A 24,273-nucleotide genomic window follows, 5' to 3' on the forward strand; every position below is an offset into this window, starting at 1 on the left:
ATGAGCACTTATAAAATGACGGAAATACCCGGATTTCGTATTTTTTAGTTTTCCCTTCAACACGCCAACAAAGAAAAAACACATACAAGAAGATAGAGAATGGTGTAAATACAGAATATATACCGTATTTTAGCATAACAAACTGTAGGAGCCAAGCAAAATGCGTATAGCAATGCATCTGTCGCTGTTGCTTCTATATTTGTTCTTACTGCCCTTTTCAGGAGCAAATAATACAGATGCTACACACGAAGCCGGACCGACGAACACAAATAACTGGGCCGTATTAGTATCCACGTCGCGGTTCTGGTTCAATTACAGGCATATGGCTAATGTGCTTAGTATGTACAGAACTGTGAAGAGATTGGGTATACCGGATTCACAAATAATATTGATGCTGAGTGATGATGTCGCCTGCAATTCAAGGAACCTATTTCCTGGAAGTGTCTTTAACAACAAGGATCACGCCATTGACCTTTACGGAGACTCTGTCGAAGTCGACTATAGGGGTTACGAAGTTACCGTGGAAAACTTCATAAGGTTGTTGACGGATAGATGGACGGAAGACCATCCTAAATCTAAACGGTTGTTGACGGATGAAAATTCAAATATATTCATCTATATGACAGGTCATGGTGGCGATGATTTTTTAAAGTTCCAAGACGCTGAAGAAATTGCTTCTGAAGATATTGCAGATGCATTCCAGCAAATGTACGAAAAGAAAAGGTACAATGAGATATTCTTCATGATAGATACTTGTCAGGCGAACACGATGTATTCCAAGTTTTATTCTCCAAATATCCTGGCCGTAGGCTCGAGTGAAATGGATGAAAGCTCATATTCGCACCACTCAGACGTAGAAATAGGAGTTGCTGTTATTGATAGATTCACATATTACTGTCTGGATTTCCTGGAACAAATCGACAAAAATTCTACTTTAACTTTACAAGACCTTTTTGATTCATTTACGTTCGAAAAGATTCACTCCCATGTGGGTGTCAGGACTGATTTGTTTGATAGGGATCCGTCAGAAGTTCTGATTACAGATTTTTTTGCGAATGTGCAAAATGTGATTCCTGATGATTCAAGGCCTGTTTCCATGAGTCATTATCATCATTACAAAGACAATATCAGTACTGCTCAGTATGAGCTTAACAATAATGTACTAGATTTGGCATTGGAAACATACCGTAAAAACAATAAATCCTCTAGGATTGGCAAGAACTTTAAAAACATCAAGTCTACTAGCGCATTGAATGTTGATATAGACTCCAACGAATGTTTCTTCACCTCTTTCAAACAATCAACTACGATAGTATTTGCGCTTATAGTAACTGTTCTGTTGTTCATGCTGAGAGGAAACACCACCAAAGTGACCTATGACCTGTATACTAATTAAAACACTTTTATTCCTCTTTTCGTATTAAGCATATTTTTACATTTAGATATTATTTTTTTTTTTTTGGTAGAGTAAATTTCATAAACAACTTTTTCATAACGTCAAACAATAGATTTTTATCTTTATAACAATGGAAAAAGTTTACTAGAGCCATGACTATAATAAAATATGATCTCAGAGTTAGCCACTAGAATCTCGACATATTCTATATCATTCAAATTTCAACGCATTAAAATCTTAAAACGTTGTTACTCAGTTCCCGTACTCAGAGATTACCAACAAGATGCTATAAATGCCTGTGTGAGTTCTATTCGACAAGGAACCAAGAGAATCGGTGTATCATTAGCCACTGGGGGCGGTAAGACAGTGATATTCTCAAACCTCATCAACCAATTGCGGCAAAACTATTTCAAGGAAAACGAAGGAAATTTTAAATCCTTGATCCTAGTTCACAGGAGAGAGCTGGCCTTACAAGCGACAACCACTCTCAAAAAAATATTTCCCAACTTGAAGGTCCACATAGAAATGGGAAAATATGATTGCGATATTGAAGATTCTGACGTGATTGTGGCATCCGTTCAGACGTTGATTAGAAGACTCGATAAATATGATACTGATTCAGTGAATCTCATAATTATTGATGAAGCCCATCATTCTGTGGCTAATTCCTATAGAAGTATCTTGGATCATTTTAATGCCTCGACTGCAGAAACGAAAATTCCTGTTATTGGCTTTAGTGCGACTTTTGAAAGGGCAGATAAAAGAGCTCTGTCAATGGTCATGGATAAAATTGTGTATCACAGGGGGATTCTGGAAATGATTGACGACAAGTGGCTATGTGAGGCTAAATTTACATCAGTCAAAGTTGAGGCAGACTTATCTACTGTTAAAAGCACTACAGATGACTTCCAGCTAGCACCGCTATCGTCCATAATGAATACAAATGAAATTAATGAAGTAATCCTGAAAACATACTTACATAAAAAGCAAGAGAAATCGTTAAAATCAACATTATTATTTGGCGTTGATAAAACCCATGTACGAAGTTTGCATAAATTATTTAAAGACAATGGTATCGACACGGACTATGTCACTTCGGATACAAAACAGATAGAACGAGATAATATGATTCAAAAATTTAAGAATGGGGAAACTGAAGTACTTATGAACTGTGGAATATTCACTGAAGGAACAGATATGCCAAACATTGATTGTATATTACTCTGTAGACCCACAAAATCACGTTCACTTTTAATTCAAATGATTGGAAGAGGTTTGCGGTTACACCACTCCAAAGACCACTGTCATATCATTGACTTCATTGGAGCTTCTAATGTTGGAGTAGTTTCTGCGCCCACGCTACTAGGTATAAAGAGTGATGATACTGAACTTGATGATGCTACAGTAGAAGATTTGAAAGCAATTCAAGGAGAGATAATAGCTAAACAACAAAAAATCGACGAAAGATTAAAGACTCTATTCCAGACTAATGAAACAGCAATGGAAAATGTATCTGAAAGAAATAGCGCTGTAAATTGGATTCAAAATGCAAATTCACTTGATTTAACCTTGTGCTCTTTTGATAGTTTTAGGAATTTTACACAGAGCAATAACTCATATCCAGCTGGCAAGGAATTTGATGAAGCTTCTGAAGCAGTAAAAGAAATGGAGCTGTTAATGAACTCACAATATCCGTGGGTGAAATTTGCGTTCAATGCGTGGGGCCTCCCTTTAAAAGGCAAAAATCATTTGAGAATATACAAAGAAAAATCAGAAGACAAGTCGTCGGTAATATATCACCTAAAAATGTATCGACAATTGCCGTCTTTTATAACAAATAAATACGCAGACTATGTTCCAAAAAGTATAATAAAAGACGCTAGCCTTTGGAATGTGATGTCAAAGGTGGAAAAAATTATAAATACTCTAAATTCGGACTTGGAAGGACAAACAATGCAGTACCAGGCAATATCGAGTAAATTCTCGAAATGGAGACACGCAATTCCTACGCCAAAGCAGAGAGACTTTGTTTTCAGAAAATTGAAGAAAGTATATGGTGAGTCTTCAAAAGATTTTATGAGTTTATCTTTGGATGATGTTACCGCTTATATAGATACTAAGATGACGAAAGGAGATGCCTCCAACTTAATCTTTGCTAGCAGTTTAGCACCTGTCTACCCGTTGAAATCACTATTACGAATTTTAGAATATCAAAAAAGAAGACCATTCATGAAGTAAAATCTGTACTTACATAAAAGTGTATATATCAATATACAATCACTGGTATATATGTAATGGTGTGAATCATAGGTTAAGCCACTCGTATATGAATTTCATTCATGATCTCATTCTTTCCGATTATGCAGCGACTAATGTGTAATTCTAATTGAGTGATTTAGCCTCACTTTGCGTAATTGAAAAATAAACTACAACCTCTCTTATTGGGCTTCATTCTCGTTTGATTCCTCATTTTGGTGAATGTACTGTTGCAAAGATATTTGTCTAATTTGATTCAACAGGTCCTCATCTTGCATTCTTTCCGCCTGTAGGACAGCTAAATCCTTGTCATTAATGAAGCTTTTGATGTTCTCAATAACGTCGATAGACTCTTTTGACGTAGGCATTGGTGGTAATACGTCAAATTCATACACTTCATTATCAGACCAGATAGATGATGGAATTGCTGCCATTACTGAAGACTCTTCAGATAATATGGCGAATCTTAATAAGTTAATTGGGATTCCTGCAATAAAGAAAGGCAATTGAGAATCGCTAATTCCATCATGATTTTGCCCATCATTCGAATCAATTGTAACCTTACCATTATGGTAATCCTGTAAAATATTCGATATTTCATTATGCAAAAATGCTACCTCTTCGTTTTTATTCCACAGCAATGGGAACCGAGCCATATATGCTCTCAATTCCAAAATTTCTGCCAAATGGCCATCAATAGATAAGTTTTTAGTTAGTGCATGGTCACCCAAGAGTTTCTCCTTGAATAGTTCTGATAGTTGTAAAGGATGGTGCTTAAAAGCTTTTAGAAGTGCATTCCGTGCGGAACTCATCTCCTTTATTCTTAAGTAACTTAATACTACCCCTAACGAAAATCCTAAGGTATTCCACTGTTTGTAACAGTTCATTAATGGGGAGTCGGATAGTTCAATGATATACTGATAGTCATTATCCAACAGAAAGTAATGATCGAGGAAATATCTGCATCCTAAAGGATCTTCTAACGGGCTCAGTGACCAGAGAACTTTTGTCCATTCACTAGCGGTTCCTATAACACCTCTTTGAGCAAGAGATTGGATATACCTAAATATTGCCAAATAAAACTGCCTGTTGAAGAAGTATATATAAGGTAGTTGACAATTCAAGGAATCGAAAGTAATATTGCCTTTCAAAGCTCTATCGAAGACGAAAAGTGCTCTTTGTAACAAGCCATTAGTGTTTGATCTATCACCTTGTCTAATAAATATCAAGGCGACTTGTAAAAGTCCGGGCACATGGTACGGAAATTTCGAAGAAATCAAGTTTATAAGGGCTTCATGATCAGGATGAACAATAACACTTAAGTAAAAGTCCATCATTGATTTCTTGCTCAAGTCGGAATTCAGGGGTTCAAACTTATAAAATGAAATAAATTTTTGCCATTGGCTGACATCGTTTTGAATAACATCTTTCCAATCTGACGGCCTCTCCCATAATTGCCAATCTAAAAGATCATCAGAATTTAAAAGTTTCATAGATAACTCACCTCTTTGAGTAGGGATCCAGTCATCTCTTATCTTGGTAAATTTCAAATGATGCGGATGCATTCCAGGACCATTAGGCGCCAATCTATGGTCTTTTCCGCCCCAGTTTCTAATCAATCTCTTCAGTCTTTGAATTTGTTTTAGCTGCTGAGGGGATACGGGTGTAGATGTCATCGAATCAATATCTTCAAGCGACTCTGGAGAAATATCATCAAACAACAGTTTAAATTCGGTATGGGGATCCAATTTTTTGAAATCATCTTGAAAGAACTTGCAAGAATGTCTTAAACATGAAATGGGAAATTTCGTGAACCCCGGATCGCTTTCTAAACTTAAAAAGGACTTCCAAGGTTGACTAAATGCTTCCTCTGGTTCAGATGCCGTGAAGAAACCTTCTTCATTAGTGTCGTCATTTTTCTTACTCTTACCGTACTTCAGTATATCAGTTTTCTTGAACTGTTGTATGATTTTGTCAAATTCTTCATCATCATCATCATCATCATCGGAATTGTTATATTTCACAGCCTCGGCGGTGTGGTTTTTTTGCTTCCTCTTTGCCTTTTTATTCTTTTTTCTTCTAGAAGACTTCGATGCTAAGGTAATTCTTTCAGCTTGAACATTACTTTGAGCATCACGCTCCCCAGTATTAGCAGTTTCTTCATCCTGTTCAGAGAGCTGCCCTTCGTCACTAGCATTATCTGAATCACGCACACTGTCCATCATAGAAAAGATATTCTCTCGTTTCTGGCTATTAGTGGCAGCACTTTTACCACTGGTCACTTTATTCGCGCCGGCATTTGATAACAGCGACTCTAGCAAGGCGTTATCATCTTGTAACCTCCTCAATGCCCTAGAACTCATGTTCGGATATTTTGCGAATATATTTAGAAGATTCAAGTGCCTGTATTCAGATTTTTAATTGGCATATGCTGCGATGTATACACTACCTATAAGCATTTTTATTATACGTTAGTGCAATAGTGAAAAATATTGCTGATATAATATTACCCTGTTATATCTTTATACGAACATAGTTTAAGGGTAATAGTTGTTGAAATTTTTTTTTTTCAGTTTTCATTACTACTTTTTTTTTAAGATCCTTCGGTGGCGTTTCGCGACAACTACGAAGAAAAAAAAAGAGGAGACTTGAAGAAATAGTGCAAAGGTATAGCGGAATTCTGAAGTGTTTACGTGCAAAAAGGGTAGAGTTTGAGCTTTAAACTAGACAAGACCCACAGCATTCGATCACTGCATTTGAGAGGTATTCAACACTACCATTTTAACTCTAAGAAAATATTTCCTTAAGCTGAAAATTTATGAATTCTAACTGCTCTTTGCATTTTCCAAGTTATTGCATTACAAGAATATATGACCACATCTCGTAAATCGCATACGAAAGACAAAAAGGCTAGTGGTGAACAGGATCTGGCGGATTTGAAGTTTAAGTATGACCTTCTGACGAATGAGCTTTTCCACTTAAGGGAGTTTGTTTCACTGATAGACTATGATCCAACCCATTTCAATGACTCTGAAAGTTTTCAGAAGTTTCTCAAGGACACACACTTGTTGCTAGAGGAGGGAGCAGAAACTTCTGCTAATGACGTAATAAAGAAAAGCACAAATGGCGATCTCACTCGCAGAAGACGTAACCTCAGAACATCAACAGTTGTTAGCTCTGAAACGACCAATGATAAAAAGGGTGATATAGAACAGAAGCTAGAAAGCATCGCACCCTTAGTGCGAAATAAATGTCAAGAACTAAAATATAGACTAAAGGATTATTCAAATACGAAATCTCTGGTACCGCAAAAAAGACCGATACAGCATTTAAAGAAGAGAGAGGTCACGAAGGCTTTGAAATTTAAGAGTGAAAGAAAGGAAAATTTACCGGCATTGCCTGCCCCTAAAACTGAAGAAAAACATGATCGCATTGCAAAAGTCGAAGAGACTTCTCAAGCGTTCACGATTAAGTATCATTCTGATGACAGCTCCTTTGAAAACACTAGTGAACATTATAGTGATAATTTTTATTTTACCACATCATCCGAAGAGGAAGAAATAAAGAAGAAAAGAGGTAGAAAGAAAAAAAGACCGAGGATAAAACTGGTAGTTCACCCTCCAAAGCAAACAGTAACGAATCCGTTGCATGTAGTCAAGCCAAAATATGAAAACTTGCACGAATACATCGCTTCCTTTAAGTCACTAGAAGACGATTTAACACTGGAGGAATACAATCAATATATTGACGAACAAAGACAGCTTTTATCAAGACTCAAAAAGGGTATTGAAAACGGCGCATTGAAATATGACAAAGGAACGGACTCACTGCAACCCATAACATCCAAGGAAATTAAAACTATTCTAGCATATAAACCAGACCCGATTTCATATTTCTATAAACAACAAGACCTACAAATCCATACAGATCACTTAATTAACCAAGGTGTTCATATGAGCAAGCTATTTAGAAGTACGACAAAAGCAAGGATAGCCAGAGCCAAAAAGGTTTCTCAGATGATAGAACAGCATTTTAAACACGCAGCCGGTGCAGAAGAAAGAAAGGCAAAGGAGGAGGAGAGGCACAAAAAGTCATTAGCAAGGTTTGCAGTTCAAGCCGTTAAAAAAAGATGGAACATGGCTGAAAAGGCTTATAGGATTTTGAGAAAAGATGAAGAAGAACAGTTAAAAAGGATTGAGGGTAAACAGCATCTCTCTAAAATGTTAGAGAAAAGTACCCAATTGTTGGAAGCTCAACTAAACCAAGTTAACGAGGAAGAGAAAAGCAGCAATCTGTCTTCTGACTCAGATGACCTATTGAGTGAAAGTGATGTTGCTATGGATGAGGAATTATCAACATCTTCTGATGAAGACGAGGAAGTCGATGTTGATGTTGGGTTAAAAAATAGTCCAGTATCGACGGAAGCTACTCCGACCGACGAATCATTAAATCTAATACAATTGAAAGAAAAATACGGGCATCTTAATGGTTCGTCGACAGCATATGACTCAAGAAATAAAAATGGAAAGTTTCCGACGTTGGACGAGCATGAAAGTTCAAGTAGCGAAAATTCTATAATGACGGGAGAGGAATCCTCGATATATTCATCCTCTGAAAATGAAAGTCTAAACGAAAATGAACGAGAATCCGAAGATAAAACTCCATCTGTGGGTTTAAGTGCATTATTTGGTAAAGGTGAAGAGTCAGATGGGGAATTCGACCTTGATGATAGCGAAGATTTTGCGGTTAACAGTTCATCTGCAGAAGGCGAAGAACTTGAAAAAGATCAAATGGGGGATTCAGCCGCCAATATTGAAAAAGCACGCGAACTTGACCATACTCAAAATGAAAATAGGAATGATATAAAAGGTATCGAAGAAGATGTCCAGACAAAAATACAAGAAGAACAATTATCAGTGGTAGATGTACCTGTTCCATCTTTACTAAGAGGGAACTTAAGGACGTACCAGAAACAAGGTTTGAACTGGTTAGCCTCTCTTTACAACAATCACACAAACGGTATTTTGGCAGATGAAATGGGGTTAGGTAAAACTATTCAGACGATCTCTTTGCTAGCGTATTTAGCCTGTGAAAAGGAAAACTGGGGGCCACATCTCATTGTTGTTCCTACATCAGTTTTGCTGAATTGGGAGATGGAATTCAAAAGGTTTGCACCTGGATTTAAAGTTTTAACATATTACGGTTCTCCTCAACAACGTAAAGAGAAAAGGAAAGGTTGGAATAAGCCTGATGCCTTTCACGTTTGTATTGTTTCTTATCAATTAGTAGTTCAAGACCAGCATTCTTTTAAGAGAAAGAGATGGCAATATATGGTGCTGGATGAAGCCCATAATATCAAAAACTTTAGATCTACAAGATGGCAGGCACTTTTGAATTTCAACACACAAAGAAGGCTCCTGTTGACTGGTACGCCTTTGCAAAATAACCTCGCTGAGCTGTGGTCATTATTGTATTTCTTAATGCCACAGACTGTTATTGACGGGAAAAAGGTATCCGGATTTGCTGACCTTGATGCATTCCAACAATGGTTTGGACGGCCTGTCGATAAAATTATTGAAACGGGTCAGAATTTTGGACAGGACAAGGAAACGAAAAAGACTGTTGCCAAGTTGCATCAAGTTTTACGTCCATATCTTTTAAGAAGGTTAAAGGCTGATGTTGAGAAACAAATGCCAGCGAAATATGAACATATCGTCTATTGTAAGCTATCTAAAAGGCAAAGATTCTTATACGATGATTTCATGTCAAGAGCTCAGACGAAGGCGACTCTAGCTAGTGGAAATTTTATGTCTATTGTCAACTGTTTGATGCAGTTGAGAAAAGTGTGTAACCATCCCAATTTATTTGAGGTCAGGCCAATATTAACATCATTCGTCCTTGAACATTGTGTGGCCTCCGACTACACCGATGTCGAAAAGACTGTGCTTAATTTGTTTCAAAAAAACAATCAATTTAACCTGGTTGACTTAGATTTCATGAACTTGGTGTTTACTCTTAATGACAAAGATTTGACTTCTTATCATGCTCAGGAAATCTCAAAACTGACATGTGTGAATGATTTCGTTGGAGAAGTAAATAAATTGAAGGAAACTAATAAACAACTTCAGGAGGAATTTGGAGAGTCTTCTTTGAATTTTCAAGATGCAAATCAATATTTCAAATATTCTAATCAACAGAAGCTTGAAGGAACAGTTGGAATGCTGAACTTTCTAATGATGGTAAACAAACTGAGGTGCAATAGGAGACCTATATTTGGAAAAAACCTCATTGAGCTATTAACTAAAGATAGGAAGATAGAATACGATAAATCAAGCATCATCGACGATGCATTAATAAGACCTTTACAAACCAGGGTGCTAGATAATAGAAAGATCATAGATACCTTTGCAGTTTTAACGCCAAGCGCTGTTTCATTGGATATGAGAAAACTGACACTGGGATTAAATGATGACAGTTCGGTAAATGAAAACACAAAGCTAAAGGTAGTGCAGAACTGCTTTGAGGTATCTAACCCATTGCACCAACTGCAAACCAAACTAACAATTGCATTTCCGGATAAATCGCTACTTCAATACGATTGTGGTAAACTGCAGAAATTAGCGATTTTATTACAACAACTGAAGGACAATGGCCATAGGGCCCTTATCTTCACACAGATGACAAAAGTTCTGGATGTCCTAGAGCAGTTTTTAAACTATCACGGTTATTTGTATATGAGACTGGATGGTGCCACGAAGATTGAAGACCGTCAAATTCTCACAGAGAGATTCAACACGGATTCCAGAATAACGGTGTTCATCCTATCAAGTAGATCAGGAGGGCTAGGCATCAATCTGACTGGTGCAGATACAGTTATTTTTTACGATTCAGATTGGAATCCAGCCATGGACAAACAGTGTCAGGATAGATGTCACAGAATTGGTCAGACTCGAGACGTCCATATTTACAGATTCGTCAGCGAACATACCATAGAAAGTAATATTTTGAAAAAGGCCAACCAAAAAAGACAGCTGGATAATGTCGTTATTCAAGAAGGTGACTTCACCACTGATTACTTCAGCAAACTTTCAGTAAGAGACCTATTGGGATCCGAATTGCCCGAAAATGCTTCAGGTGAGGACAAGCCACTGATAGCAGACGCAGACGTGGCAGCCAAAGACCCTAGACAACTGGAAAGATTACTTGCGCAAGCTGAGGATGAGGATGACGTTAAAGCCGCAAACTTAGCCATGAGAGAAGTCGAAATTGACAATGAGGATTTCGACGAAAGCGCAGAGAAAAAAGCAGCTAATGAAGAGGGAGAGAGTCCCGCTGAACTGGATGAGTATGAGGGCACTGCCCATGTTGACGAGTACATGATCAGGTTTATCGCCAACGGTTATTATTATTGACGAACCGGGTTTTGCTCCTCACAGCTGCCTTTGTTGCCCAACTCGGAACTATATACCTATTGTGAATATTTTTAATGATATATAGCCATAATGAATCGACAAATTGTACTATTATTTCCTACAACATTCTCGTCTTGGTTTTCATAGTAATGTACTCGCCACGGTCTTAGTTTCTTCTAGGTCGCCAATTCTATTTACCGGGTGATGGCGGCGCGCCACAGCGGAGGGGCATTGCCACATTGCTGCGCGATCAAGGTTGGTTTTTCCAAAGAGACTTCAAGAGTAATAAGCATTTGGTGCAGTGATGCATGTCAAGAGTTTCAAGAGCAAGATTCCATTGAACAGAGGTGCTGGAGTGTCGAGACCGTGTATTTTTAGCCTATCTTTATTTGTTGAACCCGTAGAAGAGCCGTCCTTTTAAGCACATCCTGATCAGATCCCCCTATTTGTTGCAATCGTTCAAGTTTTTTAAATTGAAGAAGAAGATCAAGAGAAAAATAAACAAGGCGAGAACGTAAGGTGTCATTCCATTAGCCATCAAAAACCATATTCGTTCTTTACATTCGTCTCACAATTGTTACTGTGATAAACTATTGAAATTATTTATAGTACATCTTTGTTTCTGCTTTTAACTACTTTTTTTTTTTGAATTTTTAGAATTTGAAACTTTCGTAACGTTGATTGGAAGAAAAGTAATGGATTCCACAGGCGCTTCTCAGATCGTTAGCGCATTAGATGTTATTTACTCTCCCAAGTCCAACAATTCTCAGCGACAAGAAGCTCAAAAATTTTTAGATGAAGTGAAATTATGTTCAGAATCTCCTTTTTGGGGATACGAAATTGCATTGCAAAACCCCACCAATTCTATACTGAAATACTTCGGACTAGGATTATTAGACCATGCAGTGAAGAAAAACTGGAATGATTACGACGAGGAAAAAAGAGTAGCCCTGAGAAAATGGGTCATGGAACTTAATTTTGGGGTGCAAGATTATGATACCAGATATATCAAGGAAAAATTGGCTACTTTATGGGTGGAAGTGGCAAAAAGAACATGGGGTGAAGCTCTTAAACAGACGAACCCTACGGAAGAGCAATTGCTCACATCTTGGGTGGATATGGACAATAACCTTTACGAACTTTGGAACATTAATCAATCGTCAAGAGAACTAGCATTAATAATTTTCAGAATCCTTTTTGAAGATGTTTTCTTATTGGACGACCTAATTGTTTTAAAGAGGATGACTGTTATCCAGCCTTTATGTGTAATGATCGTTTGCCCTATTGAAGTCTTCGCAATAAAGTACAAATTCAGTGATAAATGGACCAAGTTTAAAGCAAATAAAGAGGGCTGGTTTTCTGTTTGGATTCCAGAATTAAATAATGCATTACAACAAAATAATTCCGAATACATCATAAGACTTTTAGAAACCCTGAAGACATGTTTAAACTGGCCATTGACAGAGGTCATTGTAAAAAATGACGTGTTGTCCTCCTTGTTGACTTGTCTATCCAGCAATATCCCAAGGGCACAGTCGATGGCATTAGATTCGATACACATTCTGTTGACCCGTCCCTATAATAACGAAAGCCATTATCAAATGACCATAGATCGAGTATTTGATAATATGGACTTGTTAGATAGTGTTTATGAAAGCCTATTGTTTGATCCTACAGATGATATAGATGAAACGAAATATCCTATAATTAAAAAGTTCGTGGATATGATCAGCTGTCTATATGTTTGTGTCCCCAAAATTAAGGAGACAAATGGTCAAATTCAAAAATATTTTAAGCTTGTATTAAAGACAACTTACAATCCAAGCTTAATCGTTAGCGGATTAACATTGGACTTATGGTGTACCTGTCTTCGAAATGATGAATACTTACCCAAGCTGGAGAAATATGTCATCCCTGATCTACTACAATTTGCTGCGGACGCTTTAGTCTATTATGAACAGATTGAAGGTCATATTTCGAAAAAATTTGCCGAGATTGATTTTCAATCCAAGTCCGAATTCCAAACATTCTGTTCTACTTATAGGAAAAGAATAAGAGACATCATTAGGTTAATTTCGTGCGTGGAATTGGACCTTACCTATGATTGGTTGAACAACAGGTTAAACAATTATTTCAGTTCTCCATTTGGTCAGCAGGTTTTAAGTTCTACATTTCTGGACCATAAATTAGAACCTTATTTGGGTGCCCTATCTCAATACATGATTGTAGAATGTTTTATTAATGGTTGCATAAGATGGAAGATCTGGTATCCAACGGGAGACGATTATGACGAAAAACTAGATTCCATATTACAAAAACTGGAAATCCTATCAAACCAGTTAATTGCATTAAATTTAAGAGAACCATTATTATTGAAGAAACAAATTCAAAATTTCGCACTTTTTTTGACAATGTTAAAAGATAATGTGCTTTTCACACTTTTAGAAAAAATCATAACAAGTGCCACGATGGACTATCCAGAAATTAATTTGGAGGAAAGAGGTGCTGAATCAGACGCGGTTAGAGACTTGAGATACGCTTGCGGTATCGAGTTGAATAGAATGGCTCTATTAATGCCTGAATCGCTGAAAAAAATATACCCAGACCTTGAAAGTGTCATTGCCAGAATCATGCCCAACTTATCTTACCATGAAAAAATTTCATTCAAGTCTTTCTTATTGATCATTGTATTAAAATCTTCTCTAGATATGAAAGAGGAAAGATTTGCTGCTATTGTGGACCCAGAACTTTTAGCCTGGTCTGATAAAACTACGGTGGTTGGTCTTTCTGATTTGCATTGGTTTATGGAACGTTTAGGTATTGTTCAGATTGCAGAATATTTCCAAAGGCGTAATATTAACGAAAACAGTGACCTTTTATCTATTCCAATTGATGATGAGGGTAAAGAATTAAAATCAGAATTGACCAAACGTTGGCAAAGCTTATTCCCTGTTCGTGCAACAAGAATGTTCATCCATTATTCGATGCAGAGTATTAAAACTGATGAAGAATTTAAAATGTTACAAGATTTGTGGAGACCTAGAATCGTTCCAATATTACCCTACATCACGAGATTGTTGTATCAATTGCAATCCTACCACGACCCAGATAATTGGAAAGGTTTGCCTACGGTTGTGCAGTCTTTTGTTAAATATTCTACTATTGAAAGATTTTGGGAGGCTGGAGCTTCAAACAAATCAAAGGATGAGTTTATTGATGAACATATGAAGGCAATGCAAACCTTAAGAGACTTCGCTGATTCTGTAGGACACATTATTAGGTATACAAGAGAATACACGCTACTTGTTCTCAGTGCCATATCATCGCTTGGAAGTGTTTTTTACCTTTTGGACGAATCACCTGATTTACTACTGAACTCCATTGCCATATTCAAGCCAGGTACTAATGAGATAAGTCCTGGTGTTTCGACACATGGATGGAAACACATAATGAATATAGCTATTCGTCCTATATTGAAAGGTTGTCCAAAAGATTGTCTGGGGAAATTTATGCCAGCATTTTTACCTAAATTATTCGAAATTTTGGATCTGCTACTCTGTCAGAAATGGTCCTCGCATATGAATGATATGGACATGAACCCAGTTCCAACTGACGATGACCAGATGACTGAAGAAATTCTGGAAGAGAATTTATTGAGACAACTAACTACAGTTGTTGTTAGAATAGTGATTGATTGTGTTGGTCAAGGAAATGCCAATCCAAACAGTGCTAAAAGCCGGCTAAACAATCATCAAATGGAAATGAGAAAAATCATATTCAATGATTTAAACACTCTTGCTCCATTTCTGAAACTTTTGAACCATTTAATTTCCTTCAAAGATACGAAATGTTCGTTTAATTCTATCCTAGTGATGAAGTGCTGCCTAACTTCAGTTCTTAATCAAAACAATACTGTTGATGAATATTTCACATTTGAAGTGATGAAGAATTTGTTGCTAAATGTGTTGTCTAATAGTGCATTTAAGGATTCTTTTCATGAGGCATTGTATGTCTTCACCGTAATTTTTTTGACTTTATGCAAAGAATATCCCTCCGCCAGAGCGTTCCTTTTTGAGATATCTAACGGTTACAATATTGATGAGCTATATAGGAATTTAAGGAGCGTTGACGAATATAAAACACAAAGGGCACTCATGATTGATTTTATAGATTGGGTGAAGTCCACAAATGGGAAAGAAGATGGTAATGTGGACCATGCAGGCGATGAGAGGAAAAGACAAGAGAAAAGGGAAGCTATCCTAAAGAAAGCAAATGAGAGATTAGTTAAGAAGAATAAAGAAAATGGAGACATGCTGGATGACCCGAATATCGAAGATGGCGCTGTGGGTAGTCTCTTTGATGACAACTGATAACCTGATACCATATATAGGTAATGTATAGATGAAATTAGAGAAAGCAAATAGACATATCTGAATCGTGCTAAAAATTGTAATTATTGTGAAAAATAATATTTTCTTTTGCCTAAAGCATATTCGCCATTTTTTTAAGGAAAGTCAGTAGCTGGTAAATATGGATATAATCAAGCCCTTTTATGTAGGTCTGAACAAGGTATTTCAAAGATTTTTTTTTCAGATGTTTTTTCTAACAATACAGAAAAACAGAAAAACCATTGCCAATGAGTCAAATATATAAGAGGTACGTGCATAAATCGACAGCATTAATACAAAATATTGTTGCGAATACTAAAACAACAACGCTAGTCACACAACTATCTGTTGAAAAAGCTAAAAAAAAAGTTCTAAAGGCAGCTTTCAAAAAAAAACCTAATAGTTGGCCAAAAGAAAGGTCTCCGAATTGGCTTGAACTAAACGATGCCTTTAACATACATTACGGAAAGCCAACTGACTCTGATATAAATAAAGTTAACCGATTCTTTAACAAGGCCAAAGTGGAATTTGAATGGTGTGCAGCTAGTTTTGATGACATACCTGGTCGGAAACCGAAAACTTCCTTCCCGAATGTAGAACCTGATAACGACATATTGAGCAAGAATGAACGTGAAATTACATCGATTAATACTTTGCCAGAAGTTATCTTTCTCGGAGGAACTAATGTAGGAAAGTCCTCTATATTGAACAACATAACCACCTCGCGTGTAAGTAAAGATTTAGGAAGTTTAGCAAGAGTGTCTAAAACAACAGGGTTCACAAAAACTCTCAATTGTTATAACGTGGGTAATAAACTTAGAATGATCGATTCGCCTGGTTACGGCTTTAGTAGTAGTAAAGAACAAGGAAAAATTACTTTACAGTACCTCCTGGAGAGGGAACAACTTGTCAGATGTTTTCTCTTACTCGCTGGCGATAAGGACATAAATAGCACCGATAATATGATGATTCGGTACATTCATGAACACGGAGTTCCTTTTGAAGTCGTTTTTACGAAAATGGACAAAGTGAGAGATTTAGACAAGTTTAAGAAGAAGGTTACGAGTTCAGGGTTAATGGACCTACCGACTTTGCCCAGACTTATATTGACTAACTCGATCACATCCAGTACGTCCCCTAAACGGTTCGGTATAGATCTTTTAAGATATACGATATTTCAAAGCTGCGGCTTAATTTCATGACCATAATATGTATTTGTATATTGTTAGCTGCATTTCAGCTTTTAAACAAGGCTACTTTGCAATAGGTAACATGATGTAAACATGGAAGCTCAACCAGCTTTGACCTTTTCTTGTTTCGCCGCTCCACGGATCTCCGTGATAGCAACATTGAGTTGAAAAGAAAAACGAAAAGCGTCCAAACTTAGAAAGTTGCAATAAGGGTATTTCGCACGAAGTAATTGCAAGTGAGTACTCTTAACAGCACAAGCACATTCAGGTAGTTGAAGGTAGCACATAATGTCAATCATTGGAAGGAATGCTATTCTGAACCTAAGAATTTCGCTATGTCCTCTGCGCATGGGCAAGAGATCGTTCGTATCTTCTCCGATTAGCCATAGTGCAAAAGCTGTGAAGTTCTTGAAGGCCCAAAGACGAAAACAGAAAAACGAAGCTAAGCAAGCTGCTTTGAAAGCTTCAACTGATAAGGTTGACCCAGTTCTGGGTCGTGTGGACACCCCCTTTATAACCCGTATTATGGCAGAGCTAAAAGAACCACTAGTTCTGTCGAAAGGTTATAATATTGAAGAAGTAGACAAGTTTTTTGCAGCTATCGAATGTGCTAAACGTGAAAGAGCTGAGTTATCAGGTTTAAACACAGAAGTTGTGGGTCTCGAAGAGATAGAAACACCAGAAGAAAGACGTGAAGCTATCTTGAGAATATTGAGCATGAGGAACTCTGAGAATAAGAATGCCATTAAACTGGCTGTAGAACTTGCACGTAAGGAATTTGAGAGGTTTCCAGGTGACACTGGTTCCAGTGAAGTCCAAGCAGCTTGCATGACTGTTCGTATCCAGAATATGGCAAATCACATCAAAGAGCATCGTAAGGATTTCGCCAACACTAGAAATTTGAGAATATTAGTCCAACAAAGGCAGGCAATATTAAGGTATTTGAAAAGAGATAATCCTGAAAAATACTACTGGACTATTCAAAAGCTGGGACTGAATGACGCTGCTATAACGGATGAATTCAATATGGATAGGCGTTATATGCAAGACTATGAATTTTTTGGTGATAAAATATTGATAAGAGATTCTAAAAAGGTGGCAAGCCAAAAGCGTAAGGAGATAAGAAAACAAAAAAGAGCTACATTTTAGAATAATTTGAATCCTATGTAGAAAAGCTTGTAAATAAGAAACCGTCATATTCTTTTTTTTTTTGTTCACCACGTTATATTTGTAATATACGAATCAATAATTTATTTCATTTTGAAGTTACTTCACTATAAAGTTCTTAGTAATATATGCGTTCAGTACACAATCATGTGTACTATCAAATAAAAAAATAAAAAATGAGGATGTAGCTATCCAATTAAGCCCCTAAGAGGGCTGTGTTTTCATCAGGATCGTCTGAGTCTGTTAAGTACTCATCGCTATCAACTTCATCATCTTCGGCTTCCTTCAAAATTTCAGCGTAGCTCATAATTTTGTCCCAATCGGGGAACAGTACGTAATAAGCCTCAACTAGCCCAATTAAAAGCATGGCACTTCCAATACCAATCCAAAGACCATACAATTTCATGTCAAAGAACCAACTTAGGATGAGTGCCAGGGGTATTCCAAATAGGTAGTACGCCATTAGGTTCACAATGCTTCCTAAGGATTGCATGCCTTGACCCCTGAGGCAAGAGCCAGCAACAGCATTAAGTGAATCGAAATTTTGCACAATACCTACCAGGGGCAATACTTGCGTAATTAATTTGATGACTTCAGGGTCTTTTGAGTAAACATTGGCGATTAGATTACGCCCAAATACCAGTATGCAACAATTGACAAACCCTGCAACAAACGAAAAGGACAGCCCAACTTGAGAAGAAATGTGCGCGAAATCAGTCCTCTTTGCACCGATGAAGTTAGCGATTCTTGTAGAAGTAGATATACCAATTGCAAAAGGTACCATATAAAGCAATGCTGCCATAGTAGACACTGCGGATTGAGCTGCTAGATAACTGACTCCATAATATGCACTAAACAACGTCAGTAGTTCATATGATAGCTCTTCCGCCTCTAACATAATAATACCTGAGAAGGCTAAATGCCCTAAATCGTTCCAATGGGTGAAAGCCTTTCTTGAAAATCCACCCCAGCATTTTCTTCCCTCAATATGCAATGCATAAAACAATAGTAAGAAAAACATTAGCCAGAAGTTAAGTACCACGGCAATTGCAGCCCCGATGAATCCAACACCAACGTATTTGTTCCAAACAAGGGTGTAACTGACCAATACGTTTAAGGGAGCACATATTGTTAGAACGTAGATGCCTGCATCGAAAATGCCTTGAGCTTGTAAAAATCGTTTTAAATTTTCAAAAAAAATGTATGCTGGTGCTCCCAATATCAGAACTCTTAAAAATCGTGACGTTAGGTTGATTAGTTCTTTTTCAGGAATGATATAAGAAAGAAGGGGTTCAGAATACCACCACATAAATGCAAATGGTATATATATGACTAATGAAAAGGTAATGCAACGTTGAAGGTGAACCCCTACACTATAGAATCTTCCAGAACCATACGCTTGAGGGCATAGAGTGTCCAGACTAGTGGCAATACCCTCGAATATTGCTAGTGTTATATTGGAAGTCATAGATGCTAAAGATACAGCTGCTAGTTCATTCTTGCCTAGGTGGCCCACAGTTAATGAACATACCATAGGAAAAATCTGTTCCAGTAAGAATGTGAAAATTAAGGGGAAAGAATAAGACGCTAAAACTCTTGCTTCCGATTTGAAGGTCACATGGCTATGAGCCAATTCGGCTAGTGCCTCAGAATCGTTTTCGTCGATTTCTTGGTAAATTGTGGGAATTGAGCCTCGGCTAGTGACAGATACGAATGATGGTCTTCTGTGATATGAAGTACCTTTAGCGTTCATTACTGTACTTTGAGTCAGTTTTTGTTTCTGAGCTTGGAGTCTATTCATGAATTCGTCATATTCCAGTTCCCTTCCAGAATATTCTTGTACTCTATCCGGTGTGTTGCTTTGACTTGCTTCCTCATTATCAGAGTTGCATACTGATGAGTACCGTCGTTCATGTTCATGTAGAATCCAATCAACATCTTGTGGTGAAAGATCGGGAGTTTCGGATACCCTTGAGGGTAGAGAGATCGTTCTGCTCAGTTCGCCATCCTCTTCATCATGATAATAAAGATCAGGTTCTTCATCAATATTACCCAAGTACGGACTTGGTTCATGGACATTACTTCCGAAATCATCTGTTAAAGATCTAAAACTTCTTTGATCAATGTTCCTCCTTCTTGCGCGAAATTTTCGTACCAGGGGGTTCTTCTTATCGGGAGATAGGAAACCTAGCGATATCCTCCTGTGTGTGTTACCAATACCCATACCATTTGTTCGGAGAGAAGGATGAACCTCTGAAAGAGTCTTTGACAAAATCCCAGCCATTGTTTTAACCTTTGTTTCCGCAATCAGACAACTTATCCGTATAGTATATTATGCTATACGTGTGCTTTTTAAAATTTAATTTTTATACCAATGCTTTGTCAACATTGAAATAGCTTTGCTTATGTAAAAGTGCAATCAAGTTTTGTCCCTTTGCTTGCGCGAAACAGAAAACTTTCTTAATGAAATATTCTGTATCACGTGGAGTCCATGGAGGAGGATGAAAAAGTAACGGCAGTATTATGAGGAGGCACTAAATGGTTACGGTTCAGAACATTCATTGGCCACATCTCAAACGTCTTCTTTCTTTTCTCGTATTTTGTGTTTGTTTAGAGCAATGTTAATTAAATGGCCCTAGAAAGAAATAAAAATATCCTTGAGCTCTGTAGTTCATCTAAAGATATTCTCGAATAGTGGCGAGCCTTCAACTTGTTATTATAAAATTACTATACATATAAACCAAAAACGTTGCACTATCTACTTGAAGAGCAAAATACACAATAGTTTAAAAGACATCTGGCAGTTTTTCAATGACGTATGCATGTCCCCCTACGCTCATTAAAGGAATACCAGGAATTTTTCTAATTCTTTGTTTTAGTCCAGCATCGTTCGTAGCTACGATGTAACATTTGTGTTGTAAGACTCTATGCACCAAGCAGTCATCCGCATATGTACCCTTGTGCGAGCAGCTGAGCCTCTTTATTCTAGGATCTCGAGCCAGTTTCAAAGCAATACGATACTTGGGACCCAATTTCTCTAACTCTGCCATCACACAATCTGTGATCAATGGGTTACATTTTGCAAGCAGGCAGTCCATCATCCCTCTGACAATATCGACTTTTTTCTGGATAGAAAAATTTATAAAGTTGGTATCTATCAGCACTTGGTAAGGCGGTTTTATTGCTTCATTGTATTGAAAGAAAAGCGCACTTGATACTTGTGGTATATTTCTAGTTAACTCAGGGTCATCTTTAGCTTCGACACTTTCTTGGTTTTTTTTCAACCTTTGATCTTTCTTGGTGTTTAACGTTCTTTTCACCAGACCAAACTTTCTTGTTTTCTTAGCCTTACCCATAATGAACGGTAGTTGTGCTATTGATATTTCCGTTACAAATCAAAGTTATTGCGTCTCAGTTCGCAGTAATGCTTAAAGAGGCATCGTTCAAGAACATTAAGTGCTGAAAAATTTTAGCCGTACATAATGATACTTTAGAAAATGCATCAAACTTCTCGTTACATCTCCCGGTAGTAAGCGAGGAGTTGGGTGGTGTATATGGAGTCATTATAAGGAGGCAAGTAATTAGATGATGATAGTGGCTCATAAACTATAGATACATACTGGTTGGTACGATTAAAAAAATAGAAAAAACTGGGTAATAAAAAGTGCGTCACAGACAGGATTCGAACCTGCGCAGGTAAAACCCAATGCCTAATTGCTTTTCTGAGGAAATAGCAGGGCATCGCCTTAACCACTCGGCCACTGGGACTACAACACTTCAGGATATTGTTGTATCTCAAAATGGGATACCTCAGCATTACTAGATTTACCAACCTAGACATAAAACATATATGTGAGAAATATGTGGGTAATTGAGAAATATGTGGGTAATTAGATAATTGTTGGGATTCCATTGTTACTAAAGGCTATAATATTAGGTATATAGAATATACTAGAAGTTCTCCTCGAGGATATAGGAATCCACAAAAGGGAATCGATAGTTCTACATAGTGTTATTACCTTATCTTCTTTCCTTTTATATGTTGTCATTCATTATCCTATTACATTATCAATCCTTGCATTTCAGCTTCCATTAGATTGGATGACTGTTTCTCAATCCTTATGCCATCCTCTTACACCGCATGTGATAATATACTACTGAATAGATGATATTAGAGTTTTATTCCAATAGTTAAAAAGTTTATTATAAGGCTGGGGAGGAATTTCGACATATTAGAGTCTCACTATATGTATTATCATTGTTTGACAACATTGTTTATGTTTATTACCTTACGTGGGTGTCTTTCTAGTTCTGTTTGTCCTATAAATTTTTACATGAAATTGCAATAACTTTACGAAGCTGCCTGTCTAATTTGGTTGTATATTCCCTAACAGAATGAGTACGATGGTTCGGTTCTAACAGAAAGATGACAAGGATTGAAACAATCCGATTTTATAAAATTTATATCCAATTACAGAAGTAGAATAAATCTGAAGATCGACTTGATTGAAAAAGATATTACATTCTTTCTACGGGAGTTAAACCTAACAAGCGCATACCGTTGTATAAAACTTGTCTTGCCGCACCATATAGAGCCAAACGGGCAGTGGCTAATTCTTCAGTTTGACCAGCAACCCATAAGACGTCATAACAAGAAGAAACTTGGTGAGTCAGTTTGAATAAATATGTGACCACGGTTGTTGGTTCGTGGGTCTTGATAGCATTTCTCAGAACATCAGGATATTGGCCCAGTAATCTGATCAATAATTTAGCAGCAGGTTCTTCTAATAACGAAAAATCAGCATTTATCCATTTGTCTTCGGTAATACCAGAAGCGTTCCTTTCAACTGACCTTAACCTTGAGTGAGCATATTGAAGGTATGGACCAGTGTCACCTTCGAATGAAAGCATTCTTTCCCATTTAAATTCGTAGTTGTTGATACGCTTGCCTTGCATATCCTGAATCATGACGGCAGAGATACCAACTAAATCAGCAACTTCTTCTGGATGTTCAATTTGGGCGTATTTGTTTTCATTCTTTTTCATAACTTCATGCATTTTTTCCTTAGTTTCCTCTAGAATGTTATCCAAGAAGACAACAGTACCCTTTCTAGTTGACATACCCTGAACCATACCAAAATTGACATGCTGTAGATCTTTAGCCCATTCAAAGCCCATCTGCTTCAAAATTTCGAAAAATTGAGCGGCGTGCAAATCTTGTTGGGAAGCAATGACATAAATCATTTTATCAAAATGATATTTTTCGTAACGGTCCATGGCTGCACCAACGTCCCTAGTTAAATACAACGTAGTACCATCTGATTTTTGGACAATAGCCTTGCCTAGCTTCTTGTTAAACTTTGTCAAGTCGATTAAAACCGCACCCTTGTCCTCGTGTGTTAAACCTTTTTCCTTAAACAGGTCGATGGCTTTAAGCATGGATTCTTTAGAAACTTGGGATTCACCGGAGTAGACGTCATATTTGATGTTCAAACGTGCATATGTGTCAATATATTTTTCAATAGAAAATTCACGGAACCTCTTCCAAATCTTTAGGGCTTCCTCGTCACCATCTTCCATTCTCTTGAAATATTCACGGGCTTTTCCGTTCGTGGATTTTTCTAATGGAACGCTGTCACCTTCTTCCTCGATGTCCCTGTTGATACGGACGTAAACATCAAACAAGTGGTGAATTGGATCTTTTACTAAAGCTTCTTCATTCCCGTATCTTTCAAAACCAACAGCTAAAAGACCAAACTGTTTTCCCCAGTCACCCAGATAGTTCATTCTGATAACTTCCCAGCCTAATTTTTCATATAGGTTGGCTAAAAATCCACCAATAATAGTGGATCTCAAATGACCAGCGTGAAATGGCTTGGCGATATTTGGAGAGGAGAATTCAATCACAACCTTCTTGTTTTCAACCAGTTTGCAAGAACCATAGTCCTCCTTTCTAGTTAAGATGTCTGGGATAACAAGCTTTGCTAAAAATTGAGGGTTAAAGAAAAACTGGATGAATGGGCCATTTGCTTCAACTTTTTCCAAGAAATCTCCACATGGAAATTTGTTAGCCCATTCGACAGCTAAATCCTTAGGATTAGCACCTTTGATTCTCAACCTTGGGACAGGAATTAACAAATCGCCCCTATCCATAGTGTTTGTCCATTCCAACGCTGGAAAAATAAGAGAGGAGTCTACACCGGAAATCTTGCTTAATTCTTGTGAAATGTAATTTCTCATCAAATCCACAATATTTACATCAGGATGGGAATCCTTGGCAACGGTAGGTTCCGCGATAGATAGTTTCTTTAGTTGACAAATCATGTTTGCTGTGCTAGCCATTCTGTAGAATAACGAGCTATTGATTTTTTTGAATTTACAAAATTTACATCATTTAAGAGTTTATTTCGTAATCTCATAATATTCCTTCCATTGATGCACTGTAGAAATTCAAGCTAAAAATT

General features: G+C 37.2%; 10 protein-coding genes and 1 non-coding gene across 11 annotated transcripts; 6 read left to right on the forward strand and 5 right to left on the reverse strand.

Annotated features, from left to right (window-relative positions):
- Nucleotides 1-160: 160 nt before the first annotated feature.
- GPI8 (GPI-anchor transamidase) lies at nucleotides 161-1,396 on the forward strand (the record flags this gene model as incomplete). The annotated part of the gene is made up of 1 exon (XM_033909665.1): nucleotides 161-1,396. One exon carries the CDS (start codon nucleotides 161-163, stop codon nucleotides 1,394-1,396), a length of 1,236 nt encoding a protein of 411 aa, XP_033765556.1.
- A 168-nt stretch (nucleotides 1,397-1,564) lies between these two features.
- IRC3 (double-stranded DNA-dependent ATPase) lies at nucleotides 1,565-3,634 on the forward strand (the record flags this gene model as incomplete). The annotated part of the gene is made up of 1 exon (XM_033909666.1): nucleotides 1,565-3,634. One exon carries the CDS (start codon nucleotides 1,565-1,567, stop codon nucleotides 3,632-3,634), a length of 2,070 nt encoding a protein of 689 aa, XP_033765557.1.
- Nucleotides 3,635-3,834: 200 nt separating this feature from the next.
- Nucleotides 3,835-6,015, reverse strand: RQC1 (Rqc1p; the record flags this gene model as incomplete). Its single annotated transcript, XM_033909667.1, has 1 exon — nucleotides 3,835-6,015. The coding sequence occupies one exon, from the start codon at nucleotides 6,013-6,015 to the stop codon at nucleotides 3,835-3,837; it is 2,181 nt and encodes a 726-aa protein (XP_033765558.1).
- Nucleotides 6,016-6,522: 507 nt separating this feature from the next.
- Nucleotides 6,523-11,064, forward strand: SWR1 (chromatin-remodeling protein SWR1; the record flags this gene model as incomplete). Its single annotated transcript, XM_033909668.1, has 1 exon — nucleotides 6,523-11,064. The coding sequence occupies one exon, from the start codon at nucleotides 6,523-6,525 to the stop codon at nucleotides 11,062-11,064; it is 4,542 nt and encodes a 1,513-aa protein (XP_033765559.1).
- Nucleotides 11,065-11,759: 695 nt separating this feature from the next.
- On the forward strand, nucleotides 11,760-15,434 carry MSN5 (karyopherin MSN5; the record flags this gene model as incomplete). Its single annotated transcript, XM_033909669.1, has 1 exon — nucleotides 11,760-15,434. One exon carries the CDS (start codon nucleotides 11,760-11,762, stop codon nucleotides 15,432-15,434), a length of 3,675 nt encoding a protein of 1,224 aa, XP_033765560.1.
- A 266-nt stretch (nucleotides 15,435-15,700) lies between these two features.
- Nucleotides 15,701-16,654, forward strand: MRX8 (translation initiation/elongation factor MRX8; the record flags this gene model as incomplete). The annotated part of the gene is made up of 1 exon (XM_033909670.1): nucleotides 15,701-16,654. One exon carries the CDS (start codon nucleotides 15,701-15,703, stop codon nucleotides 16,652-16,654), a length of 954 nt encoding a protein of 317 aa, XP_033765561.1.
- Nucleotides 16,655-16,930: 276 nt separating this feature from the next.
- MRPS28 (mitochondrial 37S ribosomal protein uS15m) lies at nucleotides 16,931-17,791 on the forward strand (the record flags this gene model as incomplete). The annotated part of the gene is made up of 1 exon (XM_033909671.1): nucleotides 16,931-17,791. One exon carries the CDS (start codon nucleotides 16,931-16,933, stop codon nucleotides 17,789-17,791), a length of 861 nt encoding a protein of 286 aa, XP_033765562.1.
- Nucleotides 17,792-18,005: 214 nt separating this feature from the next.
- On the reverse strand, nucleotides 18,006-20,093 carry SPAR_D05300 (uncharacterized protein; the record flags this gene model as incomplete). The annotated part of the gene is made up of 1 exon (XM_033909672.1): nucleotides 18,006-20,093. The coding sequence occupies one exon, from the start codon at nucleotides 20,091-20,093 to the stop codon at nucleotides 18,006-18,008; it is 2,088 nt and encodes a 695-aa protein (XP_033765563.1).
- Nucleotides 20,094-20,595: 502 nt separating this feature from the next.
- FCF1 (rRNA-processing protein FCF1) lies at nucleotides 20,596-21,165 on the reverse strand (the record flags this gene model as incomplete). Its single annotated transcript, XM_033909673.1, has 1 exon — nucleotides 20,596-21,165. One exon carries the CDS (start codon nucleotides 21,163-21,165, stop codon nucleotides 20,596-20,598), a length of 570 nt encoding a protein of 189 aa, XP_033765564.1.
- A 311-nt stretch (nucleotides 21,166-21,476) lies between these two features.
- Nucleotides 21,477-21,577, reverse strand: SPAR_Dtrna22S. The gene has a single exon. It is a non-coding gene; the product is annotated as a tRNA-Ser (tRNA).
- A 750-nt stretch (nucleotides 21,578-22,327) lies between these two features.
- Nucleotides 22,328-24,151, reverse strand: SPAR_D05320 (arginine--tRNA ligase; the record flags this gene model as incomplete). Its single annotated transcript, XM_033909674.1, has 1 exon — nucleotides 22,328-24,151. One exon carries the CDS (start codon nucleotides 24,149-24,151, stop codon nucleotides 22,328-22,330), a length of 1,824 nt encoding a protein of 607 aa, XP_033765565.1.
- Between the last annotated feature and the right edge of the window lie 122 nt (nucleotides 24,152-24,273).

The sequence above is a fragment of the Saccharomyces paradoxus genome, chromosome IV, assembly GCF_002079055.1.
Source record: "Saccharomyces paradoxus chromosome IV, complete sequence".
Taxonomy (NCBI): Eukaryota; Fungi; Ascomycota; class Saccharomycetes; order Saccharomycetales; family Saccharomycetaceae; genus Saccharomyces; species Saccharomyces paradoxus.